Below are 18,801 nucleotides of genomic sequence, written 5' to 3' on the forward strand. Positions count from 1 at the left end.
TACAGGGGAGGGTGACGAAATTTATTTTATGAAAAAAAACAATTAATAACATATTAAAACTAATACTAACCCATATTCTAACTGTATGGTGCGCGAATCATTTCTCGAGTGTCGCAAAACGTCCGAAGTCAGTATTATCTCACCATTACTGCCATATTGTGGATTCGTGTCGTTAGACGTCAGTTTTTCCTCAAAGACTGTATAGAAAAAAAATAAATTATTTACTTATATTGTAATATTTCCCGAAATACTTACGCTTATCCAAACTTATAATGGAACCGATGATCGGATCGTTCGCGTTAATGGGCTTTAATTTCTCTAGTTGCTTTCTCCTTCTTACCAACCACCAGTCGGCAATAAATATAGCGAGCGCCACGATTTTGACTGTGGCGCAGAGTCCCACATATCTACATAAAAGATGGAATATATTTTGTAGTAAAACCAAATTTTATTTTGAGTAAAACATTCCGTCTAGGTAGGTAAGTAGGTTGAGTGGGTGTCCAATGACGCACCTAGGCCTATAGGAGGCCCATTGTGATACCACCGGGACTAATGTTCCCTCACTCTATCGTCTCCTCTCTGAACCAACCTGTGCTCCTGATGAAGTTCATCAGTACAAATAATTTTATATTAGCAACTTCTGATACGTCGTCAAGGAATCCACGACCGATAGTTGCGATTCTTTTCCTATATAGAGCTTTACATTCGCATAGAAAATGCTTTACAGTCTCCTCTTCCTCTACTTCTTGACAGCTTCTACAATAGTCGTTGTATGGTACACCTAGCCTACTTGCATGTCTTCCAATTAGGCAGTGACCTGTTAGTACTCCTATCAGAGTTCTTATATCATTCTTTTTAAATTTTAGTAGTCGGTTTGTGCGACTCACGCTCCATTCCTGCCACGTTAGTCTGCTGGTTGTGCAGGTTATTGATTGTCTCCACCGAGACTCAGCTATATTTATAGCATGTTCGCTGATTAAGTGTTTGCAAGTTGCCAGAGGCATAAAGATACCCTCTTTTTCAGGGGTTAGTTGCAAAGTGGTGCCTATTCTGGCTAGTTCATCTGCTTCGCAGTTACCAGGAATATCGCTATGTCCTGGAACCCATTGCAGGTTTATTGTGAAGTAGGATGTCAGATCCTCTAATAGATCAAGACAATCTTTCACTAGCTTGGATGAGACCATTGGAGACTTGAGCGATTTCAAGGCCGCTTGGCTATCCGTGTATATATATATGCTCCTTGTTGTGAGCACACTTTTTGTCAATACCACTAGGCTTTCTTTAATTGCTGTGATCTCCGCCTGGAAGACACTGCAGTGATCTGGCAAACGGAAGGCGATATTGGTGTTTAATGTTGGGCAAAAGACACCACCTCCCACTCGATGATCCAGCTTGGATTCATCCGTGTAGATGCTAATTCCTGTATTCCTGTCCACCTCGCCCCTTTTCCACTCATCTCTTCCGTCTAACTCAGCACTACATTACACCAAGCATAAAAACCACTGATGAAGTAGCATATGTGTCAAAAAAATCGAATCTAAAAATCTAAATCAACTAGTCAAGGAGTGTATGACCTCGTTAACAATAGCTTCAAGCTTCTTCATATTAAACTTGTATGGGTGCTTAGTCACAGCGAAATCGCCGGAAACTGCAAAGCCGATGAATTTGCTAGAGAGGACACTCTCACCACAATTTCATCGGATTGAAGTCGGATTTTCGATGTCCTTTAGCGGTCTACAGCTGAACATAAGCACATCCAGTGAATTCGGCAAGCGCTGGTCAACAACCAGAACTTGTGCGACTGCGAGATCCTTCTTACTCAGAGTGAACCGTAAGAGGTTTTCCGAACTACTTGCTCTTAACAAAGTCAAACTGGCCGCATTTGCAGATCTTCTCACTGGACACTATTCAATACGTTCACACGCGGTGTGGCTAAATATTTTGTGGAATGCTCTTTATCAAAGCTGTATGGAGGAAGGTGAGATGAAATCAATTCAAGGGGACCGATTCAAAATTGAGTCACAATTATCATTCGATCACCCCAGAACTTGTAGGCATTCCGGAATAATAAAGAATATATGTAAGCCCATCGTTGTGACCCTATCAAAATAATATTGTTATAGACAAAAATCCTATAAAACAAGGTTGCTATGGAAAAAGGTAGCGTTAGAAATGACGTACCCATTCACAAGAGAATAAAAATTCTACTTTGCATATTCGCCAGTGTTTACTAAAACTATTAGAGTAATGCTACTATAACGCAGTTAAAAACAAGATACTAAAATAATAAAATAAATAAAAAGACTAACATCGTTAAAATTACACGATATTACCGCAATCTCAAAAGGACCTACTTGATCCTCTGAAATTCTTTTATCATAGACAAAATAAGTTTGAGAACAAGCCAGATTATACTTTTTCTCATTCCGAAGACTAAGCTGCCTTACACTCTATTAGACAAAACTATCAAGATTTCCCTGATTACAATAGACCTTATTCTTACAAATTTCAACCCTAATTTTATAGCTCAAAATAACGTGGGGTCAGCTAGTTAATCTAAACCTTACTAAAATATTTATAAACTTCTCCTAGATGATCAAATAGCACATATATAATAATTTCCATCTTAAAATAGACTCCCGAAAAATCCTTACTTGTATCTGAATTTCTCAATGTCATAGATCAAGCAGCGGCCACCTTTCTCACCACATGTCGATTTCCACAGCAAACACGTCGAATCGATTAAGTTACCAAAAAGTATGGGCGCAGGTATGTAGCCGAACAAGCGGAATATAACGAATTGCATGCCCAGCGCAAACGAACGTTCCTCCTCCGACACCGAGCGCAAGACAATCATCAGCAATGGCATTTGCGTCGAAGCCACAATAAAAGTCATGAAAAAGAGCAATATGAGAAAAGGATAGATGGTGCGACAGGGGGTGGCGCATGGACCGGCAGTGGCAACAGGAACCACAGTAACTTCGGCGAAATCTTCGTTGGCGTTTAACGCTTGAGCTTGACTGCCGCCAGCACCCATATAAATGCTGCTCGATATATTCGAGTGAACACCTGTTGATGGTGGAAAAACAGCATAAAAATAATGGAATTTTGGCGTCTACAAATAAAAATAGTTAGATAAAATACGCACAAGCACAATTAGTATAGTTGGATGTGGATGAGAATGCGGTACAGCCTGCATGACATGGACTGAAGTATGTCAAACCATTATTGCCACACACCGGCTCCACATCTGTGGTCAGACATTCACAGCCAAAATTACAAGCAGCCGTTAGATTGACTTGGAATGGTTCGATGACGCCATGCTTGGCGCTGCGATAGTACGGTATTGTGGTGCCAGCCATTTTCAGATTATCGCAACCGAGGAAAAATAGCATTGCATAGAGCGCAAGGCAGATGGCGTTCGAGATGATGACAAACTGTACGGCGCCTTTTGGTTTCAGTTGAAAACGTTTCAATATGCAGCCGCCTATGAAGATGCCAATACAAGCACCCGGCACAGCTATGGAACCAGTAAAAACGCTCGCTTGACTTTTGCCCACACTGAATTGAGTCTCCAAATATTTCGGTAGGAATACCACAAAGCCAGAGACAATCCATAGTTCCATACACGCGCCCAAGCAAGTGACAATATATACGGGGTTTGTCACGAGACGTAACATCGATTGTGGTATATCTGCAAAGGTATACAAAGATATTACACATAAATCGAACGTAGATTATTGAATTTCAGTTCGAGCGCACCTTTGATGTCCTTGCCATAACCGGTATCAACGCGCGGTTCATCGTCTTCTTTCGCACTCACTGCCACTATTTCCTTTTTCACTTTACCGACTGGATCAGTGCCACGTGGAAGACTATTGGAATTATTAGGCACTGCTGGTTGCATAACGGAGCTCTTCCGTATCTTCTTCTTCTCGGTAGTGAGTACCTGCGGAGGTTAAAGTAATAATATGTAAGTTTGGGTTATTTACTATTGTTAGTACACGGTTACCTTTGGAAAGGAGAAGAACGGCACTGCAACGATAAGCAGTAAAACGCCGCAAAGCAGGAAACCACCCCACCACATGCCAACCCAACGACGATCGCCTGGATCTGCAAAGAAAATGAATTTATATTTGCAAATTTATTTAAAAATTCTTTTGGCTCTCACATACTTATCGATATAATTGTGGACGAAAGAGAGTCCATGTGAAAGGACAATAGGTAGGCACCAAGCAAAAATCCCAGCACCGGTCCAAATGCCGCCATACTATACATACAACCTATGTACATTGATGAGCTCTCCGTCTTGACATGATCATCCACATAGGTGGTGCCGAGCGTGAAGAGTGGACTTCCACCGCAACCGAGCAGTAACTGTGCAATCACAAAGAGTAAGACCGGTCCGAATGTTGACAATTTGCCTTCGAGGCAATTATCTTCGCGTAGGGTATGCGGCGCCAGCGGTGGGTTCGAGAGACCACTCGATAGTCTACCTAAGTCTATATCTTGATCACGAACCAATGCACTACGACATATGTTATCACTTGAATCATTCATAATGGTGACACCGGGATTCGGTTCGCCGGTAAAGTGCGGCACCATGAAAACCAATGAGCCAATGCCCATGATGGCGGCGCCTAAAAATAAATATATGTAAAGTTATATACTATAAAACCTAAAGACCAAATACTAAAGCCTACAAATGATCTGCCCGATAAATATGGAATATTGATAAACAGCAAGAAAGACGGAATACTTTTTCTAATTTATCATCCTAAGCATTTACATACATCTAAAAAAAACTCCTGTTGATCTACCCTTAAACAATTAGCTTATTTCTTCTACTCTTAGGGATCTCGATTTCGTAGAGGTCTTGTAAATTTTAAGGTCGCTCTAAACGTCGGTTAGGTTTCATGAAAAGTTATTTCATGTCGGAAATTCATACTACAAAGCCAATATGTTGGAAGAGACCTATATGATACAATACTTTGAACCCAAGACTCATTATCAGATATTCTCGCACTCGCCTGCTATGACTGCAGTCTAAGTTCATGAAGAACCACATACCATTTGAATGTTGATCGAACTTACGTTCACAACTCATTAAGACAACTAGGATTTGCAGTCTCTATTTATTAGGTATGCTCATTGATTTTAATTATATGGGTTGTCTTTACCAAGTGGATGGTAAATAGAGCTCCGGTAATAATTTTCTCTCAAAATTGTCTAAATACATAGGGGATACATATCTACCCAAAAATGGTCAAATCGACTATATTTTCACAAACCTATCGGCATTAAGGCCCCCAGCATTTAAGGTACCTATTTATCAGGAATGCTCAATTGATTGAGATTCGAAATTCTACCCCAACCTATCACATTTAACCTAAAGGAAGATGTAACCACTGCACTCTGTTGTATTCCAATTCTATGGATTGTCGGTACTAAGTGAATGGTAAGTAACACCCCTGTATTAATTTTCTCTGAAAATGGTCTATATACATATATATATTGTATATATACTTTTAATCAATTAGGCAAGCCCGTTCGCATCATAGTCACAACTATAGGTATACAATCAGAACAACTCGACAGTATTTCCCAGAATTTTTAGGCAAGTGCTAAATGAACACAAAACACGATAAAAACTATATATTTTTTAATCTCCTGTTCATATCTATCCTCTGCAATCGGTCTCCACTATGTACTTTTGTTTATGTTTATCCAAATATTCCAATGGTTTCGTAATATGCAGTAATTCAATACGTAATAAAAAAGAATACTAACCTATACCAATCCAAACGGGTATGTGACGTCGACTACCCAAATAGCTCACAAATATGACCGTTATCACATTGCCAATCTCATAGCTGGACGCTATTAGACCCGAATAACTCGAGGGTATTTCGAAGCGTTTCTCAATCGTCGTTATAACTGAATTTATATAACCGGAACTTAGTGCCTGCTGCAATGTGACCAGAATCGACAGTAGCAGCACGAATACTTTGATGCGTGCAAATTTTTGTATACGACCCGGCCGATAATTTAGAATACCACAATCACGTGACTGCAATTCGTCATCATCATCATACTCCGATTCGTAGAGCATAGCAGCAGGCGTCGTCGTCCCATTATTATTAGTAACGGCGCCACCGACATTGCTAGCTCCTACAGCAATACTCGCCGATGGCTGACGGCTGTGACTTTTCGCCAGAATCTCATTGCAACAACTGCTGCACACCGCTGGCTGTTGGCAATTGTTATGTGCGTGATGTGGTAGATGCAGATGATTGTGCTGATGATGCGTTGACGGATGATGATAATGCTGGTTGTGGCAGTTGCAGGTGGCACGTGACGCTACGTTGGCGCACATATTATTGATGCCAGGCGCCGTACCGGCGCTACAATTGACCAGTTCGCCCAAATTGACCTGAGAGTCTTGTGTGGCGGCGTCAACGCTGCTATCATCGCCACTCGTATTCGTCTCCGAGTAGAGGCCCGTCATCTGGTACATGGACTCCTGGCGTCTGGAAGAGGAGAACAAAACATTTGTTTAGAGATGAATTTTTATAGAAACAAACATGTGTGGTGGGTGGATTGGTGTTTGTGGGTGCTTTTTCAAACAATAATTTCATCGGAAACTAATCATTATACCGTTGCGTGCGAAGATCCATTTCGTATTAATGTGCGCCTGTTATTCGTAATTCCAAATGTGTTATGCGCATTTAGTCGGACATAAAAAACATTTGATTTCAATGCAAATTCAAGTATTGATTATTTTCTAAAAACACTTCAATGATTTTGAAATTTCAAAATGACATTCACAAGTTTATAATTTAGAGATGGGACTGGTGTACAGGGTTCCCGAAAAAGTATGGGGAAGAAGTATAAGGCGCTTATAAATAAATAGAAAATAAAATTAATACAAAACGGCGCTTAAGTGCAGTTGTACCGAGAAAAAAATATTGTCAAATTCCCACGGCCTAAACGAGCCTCGAACTAACCGGTTTGCCCGCATGTTTATTTATTTATGTAAGTACTTCTTTATACCCCGCATTACTTCGTGCTGTCTACCTTTGTTTGTTACAAAGCCATGTGTTTTCGTTTGTCTGTTTGTGGCCGTATTGGAAAACGATTACTGACAAGCCTTTACCGAAGGATAATGACAAAAAAAAACTCTCCAAAAACAATAGTAAATAGAAAAGGCATGATACTTGAAAAAAGGCAAGGCAAAGGCCGTTGAAGGACACGTGTGAACGTATATGTGTAGATTTATGAGTGCATTCGCTTTGAAACTATATTTTCACACAGTAGCTCCAAAAAAAATCATGTGATTTAAATTTGTTGACAACAAGTTTTTGATTATAAAAGTCGATAGACGATATATACCCTTGACGGGTGCAAAAGAATTTTTAAGGTATTCAAGGGGGTACCAATTGTCGACCAAAACAAGTCTCAAACAATAAATATAACGTAGCATCAGACAGCTGTTGACATAATTCAACAAGTTTAAATAACTTAAAAAGTGGATTCTAATTTTTAAGCATTCTCATCACCAATCAGAGTAACTAGATATAAAAAAGATCAAGTGAAACTTTCAGCAGAGGACCAAAAATTACACAGGTTGAAAGGTGGAATATTTGATAGTCTTAAAATAAGACAATTAATGAAAGGCTGCTGCGGTTTGATCGAACTTTTCAATTAGACTAAAGTTTGGAGGCACTTCTTCTACTGTTTTTATGTGGATTTATATTGAAATTCTTTTTTATTTCGAGGTCAAAGTTTGACATTGACATTGTCCGACGAGAAAATATCGCTATTAAAAAAAGTCTCCAATTTTAGATATTGCTTAAATTGGTATTCAAGCTTCCAAACCATGTATTTCAAGAGTCAGAGAAAGCAGTCACAATGTCCGACATGTCTATTAAACTGAGTAAAAGGAGACAAAAGTATCTAACACATCTTCAGCTCGACATCTCTTGTAGTGAAAACTTTAAAAATCCAGTAGCGGACGCTCATCTAAATACACTTTATGAGATCTTCTTGAAAGGATACTACATAATATGGCAATTGATTGAGCGGTATTCATCGCCGCAGTCAGTTTCCCTTAGAGAAGTTTCGGTGTAAATTTTTCTGCGGACTAGTCGTCAGTGGAGGTGTAGAATTCAATGTCAGATCTAATGAGAAATACATTCCAAATTGGAGACCAACAGTATATATGTATATGCATTTCAGCCCTAGTCTTTCGGAATATTGTATAACTCGTTCTCACGAATCGAGATTTTTCATACTATACGGATATAATCCGACTGTTGAGTTCGTGCTTAACTATAAAACTTTTTTGGGTTCAAAATTAGCTACGGGAACATGCAGGCGAGGTAATTATACCCTGAACAGAAGTATGTAACACCCATAAGGAAACGTCGATCACCCTTTAAATAAATATGTATACTATATAAATGATCAGCGTGACGAGCTGAGTCGATTGTATCATATACCTATGCACGAACTAGTACTGCGGTTTTTGAAATTTTTTACAAGCCATTTTCTCACCAAGGAGCTGCTTATTTGTCAGAACCACCGAAATCGGTCAACTATGTCATACAAACTGACCGATCAAACTCGAGTTCTTGAACTGAAAACTTGAAAGCTTTTTAATTTGAAAAGGTATCTTCCAAGGCATTGCTACAATCTCTGAAAAAATAGTTCAGATCGGACCGCCATAGCTAATAGCTGCCATACAATCTGACTGATCACACTCAAATTCATGTATAGAAAACTTTTTAATTTAACAAGGAATCTTCACTAAACTTGACTTAGATTATTGTCTAAAGCATCGCTGCAATCTCCGAACATATTGCTTAGATCTGCCTACTATCAGTTATAGCTGCCATTAAAACTGGCCGATCAAAATCAGAATAATATAAAAGATAAGATAAAAAATGCTTTTGTTAAGGATAATCTAGTTTCAGTGCAGCCGACGGTAACGTTTTTCTTGCGTTCCTTATACTCATCAAACGTAGGCGGCTTAAACCAAGAGGTAATCTTCTCTTCCCACTAATGTTATTTTTAAATGTAAATTATTTGGAGTCACTGTAGCCGATATACATATAAATATACACATATAGTATATTTGCATGTGTGCAGTAACTCTCCGTGAGGTCAAACGTCATGTCAACCGAAGGCCAAAGTGTCAAGTTCATTTCTTAACGGTTTCTACGGTATGGCACTGGCATGACAACGGCATCCGTGGTTCTATAACCATTAAAGGATACGTTATGAAAATTAAACGCCGATGCATGCACATAAGTACTTATGTATCTAAGAGTACATATGTATGTCGTATTTATGATATGCATTCCGAACTCACTCGTTCACTCACTGACTAAATGACTTACTTGCACGATGCTCTAACATTTCAGCGACCAAGCCACTAGCGTCCTCAGCCGTCGCATAGTATCTTTAACAATTGGTCATTATTAGTAACTTAAGCGCTCACTTATTTGCAAAAAAATGCCCATATTTATAAACTTGCACAACAACAACTGAAAGGCACCATGTAGAAATCACAAGAATATATAAAGTTCAAACAAAAACCATTAACCGCATATTTCAATTTTCAGAAAGGCTAAAAAATAAACAATTACTATATTCGTTTTGGAACTCTCACAACTCGCACGGCTGATACTCATTTGCTAACTAAATCAATGAAGCGCCTCGAGTTGGCTCCCTGACTGGTTGAGTATAGTTGGTTGGTTGGTGTTGCTACATCGTCTACGAGTTGGTCATACCACACCTGCTCGCCTGTCTGTTAGTCGGCTGAAGCCTCGTCTGCCTTGCTTGGTAGCCCATTCACTAGCCTCCAAATCACCTGCCCTGCAGTTTAAGCACGTGTGGCATGTTTATTCTACTTTCTCATCTTTTATTCACCATTTGCTTTGTTTCATTCAACCATGCAGGGTATTCATGTAATTGGAGTTCGAATGTGGTAGTCCAATGAGCTTAATGTCGCACAGTGGGCCATGGTAGTATTTATTTACAAGAAAAAAACATTAACTTCGGTTGCACTAAAGCTATAATACCCTTCACATACATATAATAAAATTCCATATAAGAATTTCATTTTGATCGTTCAGTTTGTATGCAGCTATATGCTGCCGTATATCGTCGGTACCGACAAATGAGCAGCTTCTTGGAGAGAAAAGAACGTCTGCAAAATTTCAGAGCGATATCTCAAAAACTGTACGACTAGCTAAGGTATATACAAAAAGATGGGCAGAAGGACATGGATACACCACTCAGCTCGTCACGTTGCTCATTTATATACCATATATGAGGGTGGCGCAGTAATCGTGCTCCAAAGACAAACCGTAATAGCATTCTTCTGTGTGAGTAATCGACTTACTTTTCTTTATTTGGCAGGTTATTATTTAGATTTTTTAAAAATGAATGCTTGGGATACCAAAAAGAGGGCTTGGATAGAGCAGCGATTCCATGCTTTGCAGTCCGTCATTTCCTTCCAAAGGGAATTCAGACGGGATTTTGGCGGCACTCTCCTGAGTAGATGGACCATTATGAGGTTGATAAACATTACGATTGATATCCGTATGTTCGTGTTCAAGAAACAATCGCGGCTGTTGCATCGTCAATTCAGGCAAATCCAAGAGTTTCAACACGCAACTTATCGGTGCAACTTGAAGTTAACCGACGGTCATTACAACGGATAATTCATAATGACTTAAAGCTGTTTCCGTACAAAGTTCAAATAACAACTAGAATTTTGGCAAAAAATTAATAAAATTGCCGAAGAAGACAATAAGTTGATAAATTGTATGTTTATGTCTGATGAGGATTATTTTAACCTAAACGGGAATGTAAATAAGCAAAATTACCATACGTGGAGTGAATCAAATCCATAAATAATCTACGAGACGGAACTTCACCCAGAACTAGTCAATGCGTGGAGCACATTTTCATCAAGGTGTATTGTCGCGCCATACTTCTTTGAAGAAAACGGTGTAACAGTAAATGTCAATGGGCTCCGTTATTGAAAGATGTTGAATGAGTTTTTTTTTTACCCATAACTGCGCTGAAGATGTATCCCTTTCAATAGTCTTTGGTTCCAGCAAGATGGAGCAACTACACACATAGCCAGACCGGAAATTTGAAAATAAATTAATATCAAGAAACTCCACTTACGGCTGGTCCCCAAGCTCATCTGACCTGACTGCATCAGACCTTTTTTTATTGTGTTATGTCAAGCAAAAGGTTTACAAAACTAAACCCAAAAATTTCACAGAATTGAAGCAGTCCATTAAATCGAAAATTTAGGCAATAATAGGGTCTCCCCTATACTCCGACTTTTCCTTCTGGGTGTTACAAACTTCGTGGCAAACCTAATATTCAGTGTATACAAATAGGAAATCTTCTCTGCATTGGAAAGTTAGGTAAAAAAGACATGACTTTGCATCAAGTTTGAAACGTCCGTTCAACTTGTGAAACTCAGCATTGTCAGTCGCTTAGGTGGTCACATAGCAAACTTAACATAAGCATGGGATGTGCGTTGTGGTTTGAAGAAAGGAATGAGTTAGAAGAACAATTTTAGGTAGACCGAAAAAGACTTTAGGTCGAATAGGGGTTATAATCGGACGACTTCCTTCATATATTTCAAAGAATTTCTTTCTTTAATCATGAACTTACCGAATTCTATACCTTAAATTTCTATTCCGTCAAACAAACAAAAAATATTAATAAACACATACAAGTATTTATATATATAAGTGGGGATGTGACCTTCGGCAGTTGAATTTAGCACAACAAACTTTAAAACAAGGCTTCTAACTTTAAAATTACTGCAGCACTTATATCTAGTTGATCTCAAATTCATACATCACTTCATACCACTTAAGGGCAGGTAAAACAATACCTGACCATCCAGGATCAAACATTAATTTATATGAATCTATCTGAAGACAGTCTTCAAATTTCGTTAAAACTATATTGTCCAGTTTAATTAAACCAGTGTGTTATTATCTTTTAAACTCGAGCAAATATTGAGGAAAAATGGCAACGATGTAAAAGAATTATAGTGACTGTTTAAATTTTCGCTTGATTATAATTTGGGAGAAGACTGTTGAATAGCACAACCGGCTGTACTTCGAGCGTAGCTTTCCAAATATCCACTTATAGCTTCGTAGTAATAATATTTTTCTGCAGATTTCGTTCAGCACATTGAAGATATATTAAACATTAAATTATGTATGACCTGGGTATCAAGGCTAAATTAGGTTAGAGTTCTGAGCTGATGTGATCTGAACAATGAGAACACTGGTCCTTTATGATAGCAAAAACCCCAAGGTATAAACTTTCACGAAGAAGCGCTTCAAGCTTAACGCAAACCTGTTGAGCCACCTGACCGAGAAAAGGACATCAAAATTTTTTCAACCTGAATCTACCGAAAGCTAGACGAACAGTCAAGAAGAGAGTGTCGAAATGTTTCACCATTACCAACATTTTTAACTTCAAGCCAAGTGGCTTCTGGTATACCTACAACAAGTAAGTCTGAACTGATTTATTCGTGAGAAAACTTAAATTTTAATTTAATCATTCACATAAATTAGTCCACTGTCTATCGTCGTCTATCGTGACGAGTAGTGTTCGTCATAAAATGGCAAACGCTGTTCCTTCGGTGCTGTAAAGATGTAGGTAATAACACTAAAAAGCAGCTATATATAAACATCCATACATACATAGGTATGTATGTAGCTATTTGGAGGCATATAAATTACTTTTGGAATGGTAATCGATGACTCTTACAAACATAACTTAGTTGAAGTAAAAGCGAAAAGGCATTGAAATAATACGGAAATCGCGATGCGCTTTACAACTCTTCTATATTGTATGTACTCGTATATACTATGTATATACATACATGTTTACGAATGTCTGTGTTGTTGCATATAGGCTTTTAAATCTGCCGCATTTTAGAACTGGCAAGTTCTTAAATCGATGTGTTTTTATTACATATGAAAACATACATACATAACATATGTACAAAAGCATATGCACATTAATACATTTAAATAACAGTGTGTACATACCTATTTACAAAATCCTTTCACTTTCGTCTTGTTCATATCATTACTTAAATGTTGTTAAAGTGAAGTAAAGTAATTTAATCGATTTTTTTCTTTACAACTATCTTGATGTTATTGTATGGAATCAGCTCTTTGCACACTCTTTATTAACAGTTAAATCAATGATTGCTACTTGGGACTGATTGATGAGATGATTGATGAAAGGAACTTTTTTTCGATATTAAAACTTCTGTTTCAAAGTTTTACAAGAATGCCAGGAAACAAGACTGATGGAATCACCCACCGAAGCATCGCTTCAAGAAGAAAAAGAGTCGGTGCGGTCTAAAAAACGATTCGGTTTAAGAACGGTTTGTAGCCGTGCTTTTTACTATTTATTTAATTTTTTTTTTATTTAGAAGAGATTCGGTACCGCATCGCGTGCCAATATTCGGTCGACATAATCGCCCAACAAAGTCGTTAGTTCGAGCAACAATGAATTGGTTTCACACCACGTTTACTCTAGTGGAAAATGGGCATCCTCAGAGACGCTGTACAGTACGCACCGAACATTCTATTGCTGCTGTGAAGCAAAGTATCAAAGAATACGCGAATGAGTTCAGCCGGAACGCAGCATTTGGAGCTGTATCCATCCACTTTATGGAAGATTTTGCGGAAGGATCTCGTTTCGCGGGCTTACAAAACCCAAATCATTCAATAATTGAAGCCGAATGACCATCAAGCGGTGAATGGACTCACCGATCCCGGTTTTCGCAACGTGTGCTCTAAGGGCAGAAGGAACTATTGATCCAAATTTCTTCATAAAAGAAGTCGATCATTATGTTTCAGTTCTTAAAGAACTCTATAGAGCCATGAGTTATGACTATTTCGTGCCTGATTTGTTGATGTTGACGACCTTTCGTTCCAACAATGCGGTGCTACACGCCATCAATTTATTGAAAGAAACTTTTGGTGAGCGCATTGTCATGGCCCTTCTTGATCGTACAATTTAACACCGCTGGACTATTTTTTATAGGGTTACATAAAGTCGCTTGTCTACGCAGATAAGCAATAGACGCCTTGTAGAGAATATTCGTCACGTTATTGCTGACATACGGCGCCAATGCTGATAAAAGTGGTTGAAAATTGGGCCTCTCGGCTGGAGTTTATTCGTTTCATCATTCATTTCTTCATTTCATTTTTCATTTTTAAAACACAATGGCAAACATTTATATTTATAATAAAACAAACTTCTTGGCCGTAACACTAAATTACAGCAGTTCTGTTTTATGAAATTGCCACGCTGAATCAAAATCTGTAGTCAGTTTTTCTATAGGAGCTCTATTTTTCGAAATATTAATATATTACATTTTTAGCCAAAAATACTACAATTTTAGAATTACAAAATATATTGGACTTACTTAATATGAAAAAAACTTTCTTTTACATTCCAACGACCCTGATATCGATCTTCCATAGTACAAATATCCTGATGAAAGCGTTCTCCTTGTTCTTAGCTTAAGTCACCTAAATTTTCTGGGTAGCGGTCTAAATGGCTAAATAGGAAGTGCAACATGAGCTGCTCAATGCATTAAATGTAGTCTGGAGACATTTTATTTCCTAAGAAAATTCGCACAACCCAAATAAATTCAATCTATGCAGATTTTTCATTTTCTGTTATATAATCAGTAAAATGTTGGTTCTTTATTAGTTTCCTGATTTAAGCACCGTCAAAAACACAAGCTTTAAGTTTTTCTATGCACAATTTCGGAAGTATTTTACTAATATATTTGCAACATTCCCTATCATTGTTTAGAGCTTCTCTGGCTACTAAAGGAGCATTCATCACATTCATATTTATTTTCTACTTATACAAGTAGGCTTTTTTTATAGAATCAGACGCATTTAAACGGCATTCCCTAAACATATGTATACTCACCACAAACAGAACAAAAACTATTCGGATTATTATTTTTATGTTTAGGTTTATTTATGAAATTTAGGTTGAAATCATTTTGAACCGTATCAAAAACAAAATTTTCGATAAGGTTGAACTCACTAACCGACTCGATAAATACATTCCGTGGTTTATAGATGGCGCTAACTTCGAAATCATTGCAACCGCAAAATCAAGAATATTTGTCGAAATCTATCCGTTGATAAGTGAGTTGCGGAAATTTAAAAAAAGGGGCATTTGTATGTATTTACATATGTGACAAAATTGCTAAGGACGCATTAAGTTATATTTAAGTGTGTATTTTAAATACAAAACACACCAACAAAAATCAATTCGAATCACATTTTTAAGAAATTATTATAAAGAAAGGGTACGAAAAATGTACACGCGTTTATATTATCGGTTCATTTTACAGGCTAGGACCGATTTTAAATTTGCAACTAAAAAGAAAATGGTAAAAAACTTAAAACCAATTTCAAACAGGGGGTGGGCCCAGTAACTTTAAGTCCACTTGAAAAGGAGGTTAACGGTCCCTTCTGAGAGCTTTCATCTGCCCAAATTTTCATGTGCGATATGTCCAACACGTTCCTCGTGGCTTTTTAAAACATGAGACTTTCAAAATGGTATATCCCATTTTCCGACAGCTGTAATATACGTATATGCGTCTTTTGAAGATTAGATCTAAATACAAAACATAATCAATCACCCATTTCCTGTGGCGACCTTTACTAAAAATTATACCATTTATTTAGTCTGCTTGGTATATTACTTTTGCATTACTTCAATTAATAAATTATGTTAATGAAATTAAAGAACTAGTAAGTTTAACCTTAACTTTCCTGACCTTCCACACCTTTACGAACACAATGGAAATTATATATGTACTTAAGTATAAAGGGAAAACAAATAAATTGTTTTGATATTTGACATCTTATCACGCTACTTTTCATGTCATTTCAATACTTCACAGCCACGCTTGGCCATCATTAGGTAAATTGTTAATTATTATTTTGCGTGAAATTTCAGTTGACAAGCCTTAATTCGCCACGCATCTCTTGAACGCCACATATTCGTCACAATTCGCCAAATTTACCCAAAATTCACTCACCTGTGACCGCGGCGATGAGTTGTTGAGCTAGAAGTGCTGTGATTACGACACACACCCTCGCCAACGCCGACACCAACATGCGTGCAGTTGCCCTCACCAACGGTGTCGTTTACCGTTGTGCCTGCGTAGCGGCTGGCGCAATGCTCCACTTCATCGTAGCCGGCGCTGGCGTTGCAAGCTGAAGTGTTCGCCGACGACGACATATTGGCATTCATCGTGTTTGCTGGATTTGTTGTGTTTGTGTATTGTTGATGTGACTGTTGTTGCTGCTGCTGCTGTTGCTGCTCCACCAACCTTTCCTCGGTTTGCGTTGCTGGTCGATTGGCTGTCATACTCGCAGTTGTTGTCGCCTTTGTTGAAATGTTGCATTCATCGAAAAACGTAAAAGTCGAGTGGGGAAAAAATTAAAATGCGAAGCAGCCGGTTTTGTTGACTCTTTTTATTTACATTCTTCCCGTCTGCAGTCCAATTACTGTACTCTGCTCAAAATTGCGTTATTCTGCGTCTGTAATGAATAGTTGGAAGTTGGAAAAAAAGAGAAAAATTTAGTTCAAATCGTAGGAAATGTTACAAATTACTATCAATCTGGGCCGTTTTTATTGAGTGCACTTTAGGTTGTTTCAATAATTTACATTCATATCGGCTACTTTTTTTATCGCACTTATCTTATTGTGTTGAGGTTTGTAAGAGTTTATTGCAATGATTTACATAATATTTATCTCTTACAATTGCGCGTATATACAGGGTGTGATTGCTAATGTGAGGATTTCTTGTCCGAAAATTTTTTTTTTCTTCCCAAAAGTAAGCAAATTTATGCTTCATATCAGTCTATTAATGATATTGTGACAGTGACAGCTTTTTCACATTATTAGTTTTGACATCCCGTGCTTAATATTAACTTACAGCTGTTCGTTATAAAAAATTCTGAAAACAAAAAAACCGTTAATTGCGGCTGCACCAAAGCAATACCCTTCAAAGATGCATTTTTATAGCATAAAAGGGTATAAAAAGATCTCATGATTTTGATCTAAAATAATTTGTTCAGAAGATTATACCAATACCTTGGACAATAACCCAGCCAAATTTCGTAAAAATATGTTGTCAAATAAAAGGACATGATTTTAATCGATCAATTTGATTGACAAAATATGATCGTTTGGTATAAAGCTAAAATATTATTATTTGATAACAGTTTGGCCTGGCGCAAGGAATTCATAGTGCACCACATCACTATAATCACCTCACCTTACTTTTTGATCACAGTAGTATTTTTTATAGGATCCCCGACGTTTCCTTCTGTGCATTACGAACTTCGTAACAAACTTAATATACCCTGTTCAGGGTATAAAAATACACATAGATGGTTGTACACCAAGTTCACCACCCGATTTATCAGCTGCGTGAGGCTCGGTAATTGTAAACCTCAAAACTGAAATTTGACCTTGACAGTCATTAGAAGAGATTTAGAGATTGTCAATGCGACCTAACCTGTAAACATCGCTTCTTCTGCTGGTTTAGTTTATGTAACCTAAATTAAATCTAGCTATGGAGAATTCGAAAACATATTAGTAGGTTAGAGTTTTACAATGTGTGAGTTTTTCCAAATACTACTATATACAATATATAACATACTTATATACTGATTTATTAAAAACATAACCAAGGGGTTACGAGGGGGTTATCCTCGACATCCGGCTAATACATATGCAAGTGAAGTATGAGGTAATGCTAACGGTCAGCCGGGTCATGATTTTAGGCTATTGAAGCCAGACTCGGCGTCACTTCGGGCATGTTATCATACTCGAACTTGTTAATGAACTCGGGCTGAATTGGCAATTGACCGAGAAAAGGAGATCCATGAGGAATTAAACACAACTTTTTAATTATACAGTAGAGAAGAATGGACCAATGGTTCTGTGATCGGCAATTCCAACGACGAATTCTAGATATTCACCGACGGATCAAAGGTAACGGACCAGGAGCGAACTTCTTCTGTAGTACACCATACACAGAAGGTAGCTTCAAACAAAATGACTACCATTCAGTCTTTCAGGCGGAAATTGTGGGCATAACAGAAGGTGCCAGTGGGCTTCTGCTCTAAACCAGCAAGTCCATAAATCTTCTAGTTGATAGCAAGGCGGCAATTAAGGCTGTCCGTACCGTTAAAACTACAGTCAGTAACTAGACTCTCAGTTGTATCTCGGTTAATATCATCTGGGTACCCAGTCTCATAAGAATAGAAATAAATGGCAAGGTCAGACGAGCTGGCCCGCTCAGAGGCAGCTGGAAACACAATTCCTTTAAGCTACCCCAGACAACTCAGCTTCTTCAAGGGTTTTTTGAAGCAGTTCACTCTATAGGAACACCTCAGGCCTTGGAGCACTAGCAACACAGAACATACCACAAAGCTACGTGGGGTAGTGTTGGTGGTAGACAGACAGCGAAAAGTGGATTCGACGGAATGCAGAGCATACGTGGAGGATGATGTGATGCTGTGTGAATGAGACGGGGTATATTTTACGGCTCCGATAATTCCAACTTAAGAGACATTAGGCAGCTGGCGTGGAAAAAAATCAGGTTTTTTTTACTAAATTCACAAAGTTACTGAATAGGGCTTAATCTGGTTATCACCGGGGAGCCCAATGGACCTAATGATGGCC

The 18,801-nt window shown here is 38.1% G+C and overlaps 1 protein-coding gene across 4 annotated transcripts in view; it reads right to left on the bottom strand.

Moving 5' to 3' along the window:
* Window positions 1-18,801, bottom strand: part of Oatp30B (Organic anion transporting polypeptide 30B) — a 71,721-nt gene that overhangs the window by 10,843 nt on the left and 42,077 nt on the right. For 3 of the 4 annotated variants that reach the window (XM_070106824.1, XM_036361861.2, XM_014234860.3), the window contains exons 3-11: window positions 16,142-16,646; window positions 5,791-6,530; window positions 4,176-4,640; window positions 4,013-4,113; window positions 3,763-3,949; window positions 3,149-3,694; window positions 2,655-3,069; window positions 256-407; window positions 71-197 (exon numbers count right to left, since the gene is read on the bottom strand). In XM_070106824.1, the coding sequence (XP_069962925.1) occupies window positions 71-197; window positions 256-407; window positions 2,655-3,069; window positions 3,149-3,694; window positions 3,763-3,949; window positions 4,013-4,113; window positions 4,176-4,640; window positions 5,791-6,530; window positions 16,142-16,473 (3,065 nt within the window). In that variant the 5' untranslated portion in view covers window positions 16,474-16,646. Of the gene's footprint in view, window positions 1-70; window positions 198-255; window positions 408-2,654; window positions 3,070-3,148; window positions 3,695-3,762; window positions 3,950-4,012; window positions 4,114-4,175; window positions 4,641-5,790; window positions 6,531-6,657; window positions 6,798-16,141; window positions 16,647-18,801 lie in introns of those variants that run through there. The other variant, XM_014234870.3, reaches the window with a different exon arrangement.

This window comes from Bactrocera oleae, chromosome 3, assembly GCF_042242935.1.
Source record: "Bactrocera oleae isolate idBacOlea1 chromosome 3, idBacOlea1, whole genome shotgun sequence".
In the NCBI taxonomy this organism is placed as follows: domain Eukaryota; kingdom Metazoa; phylum Arthropoda; class Insecta; order Diptera; family Tephritidae; genus Bactrocera; species Bactrocera oleae.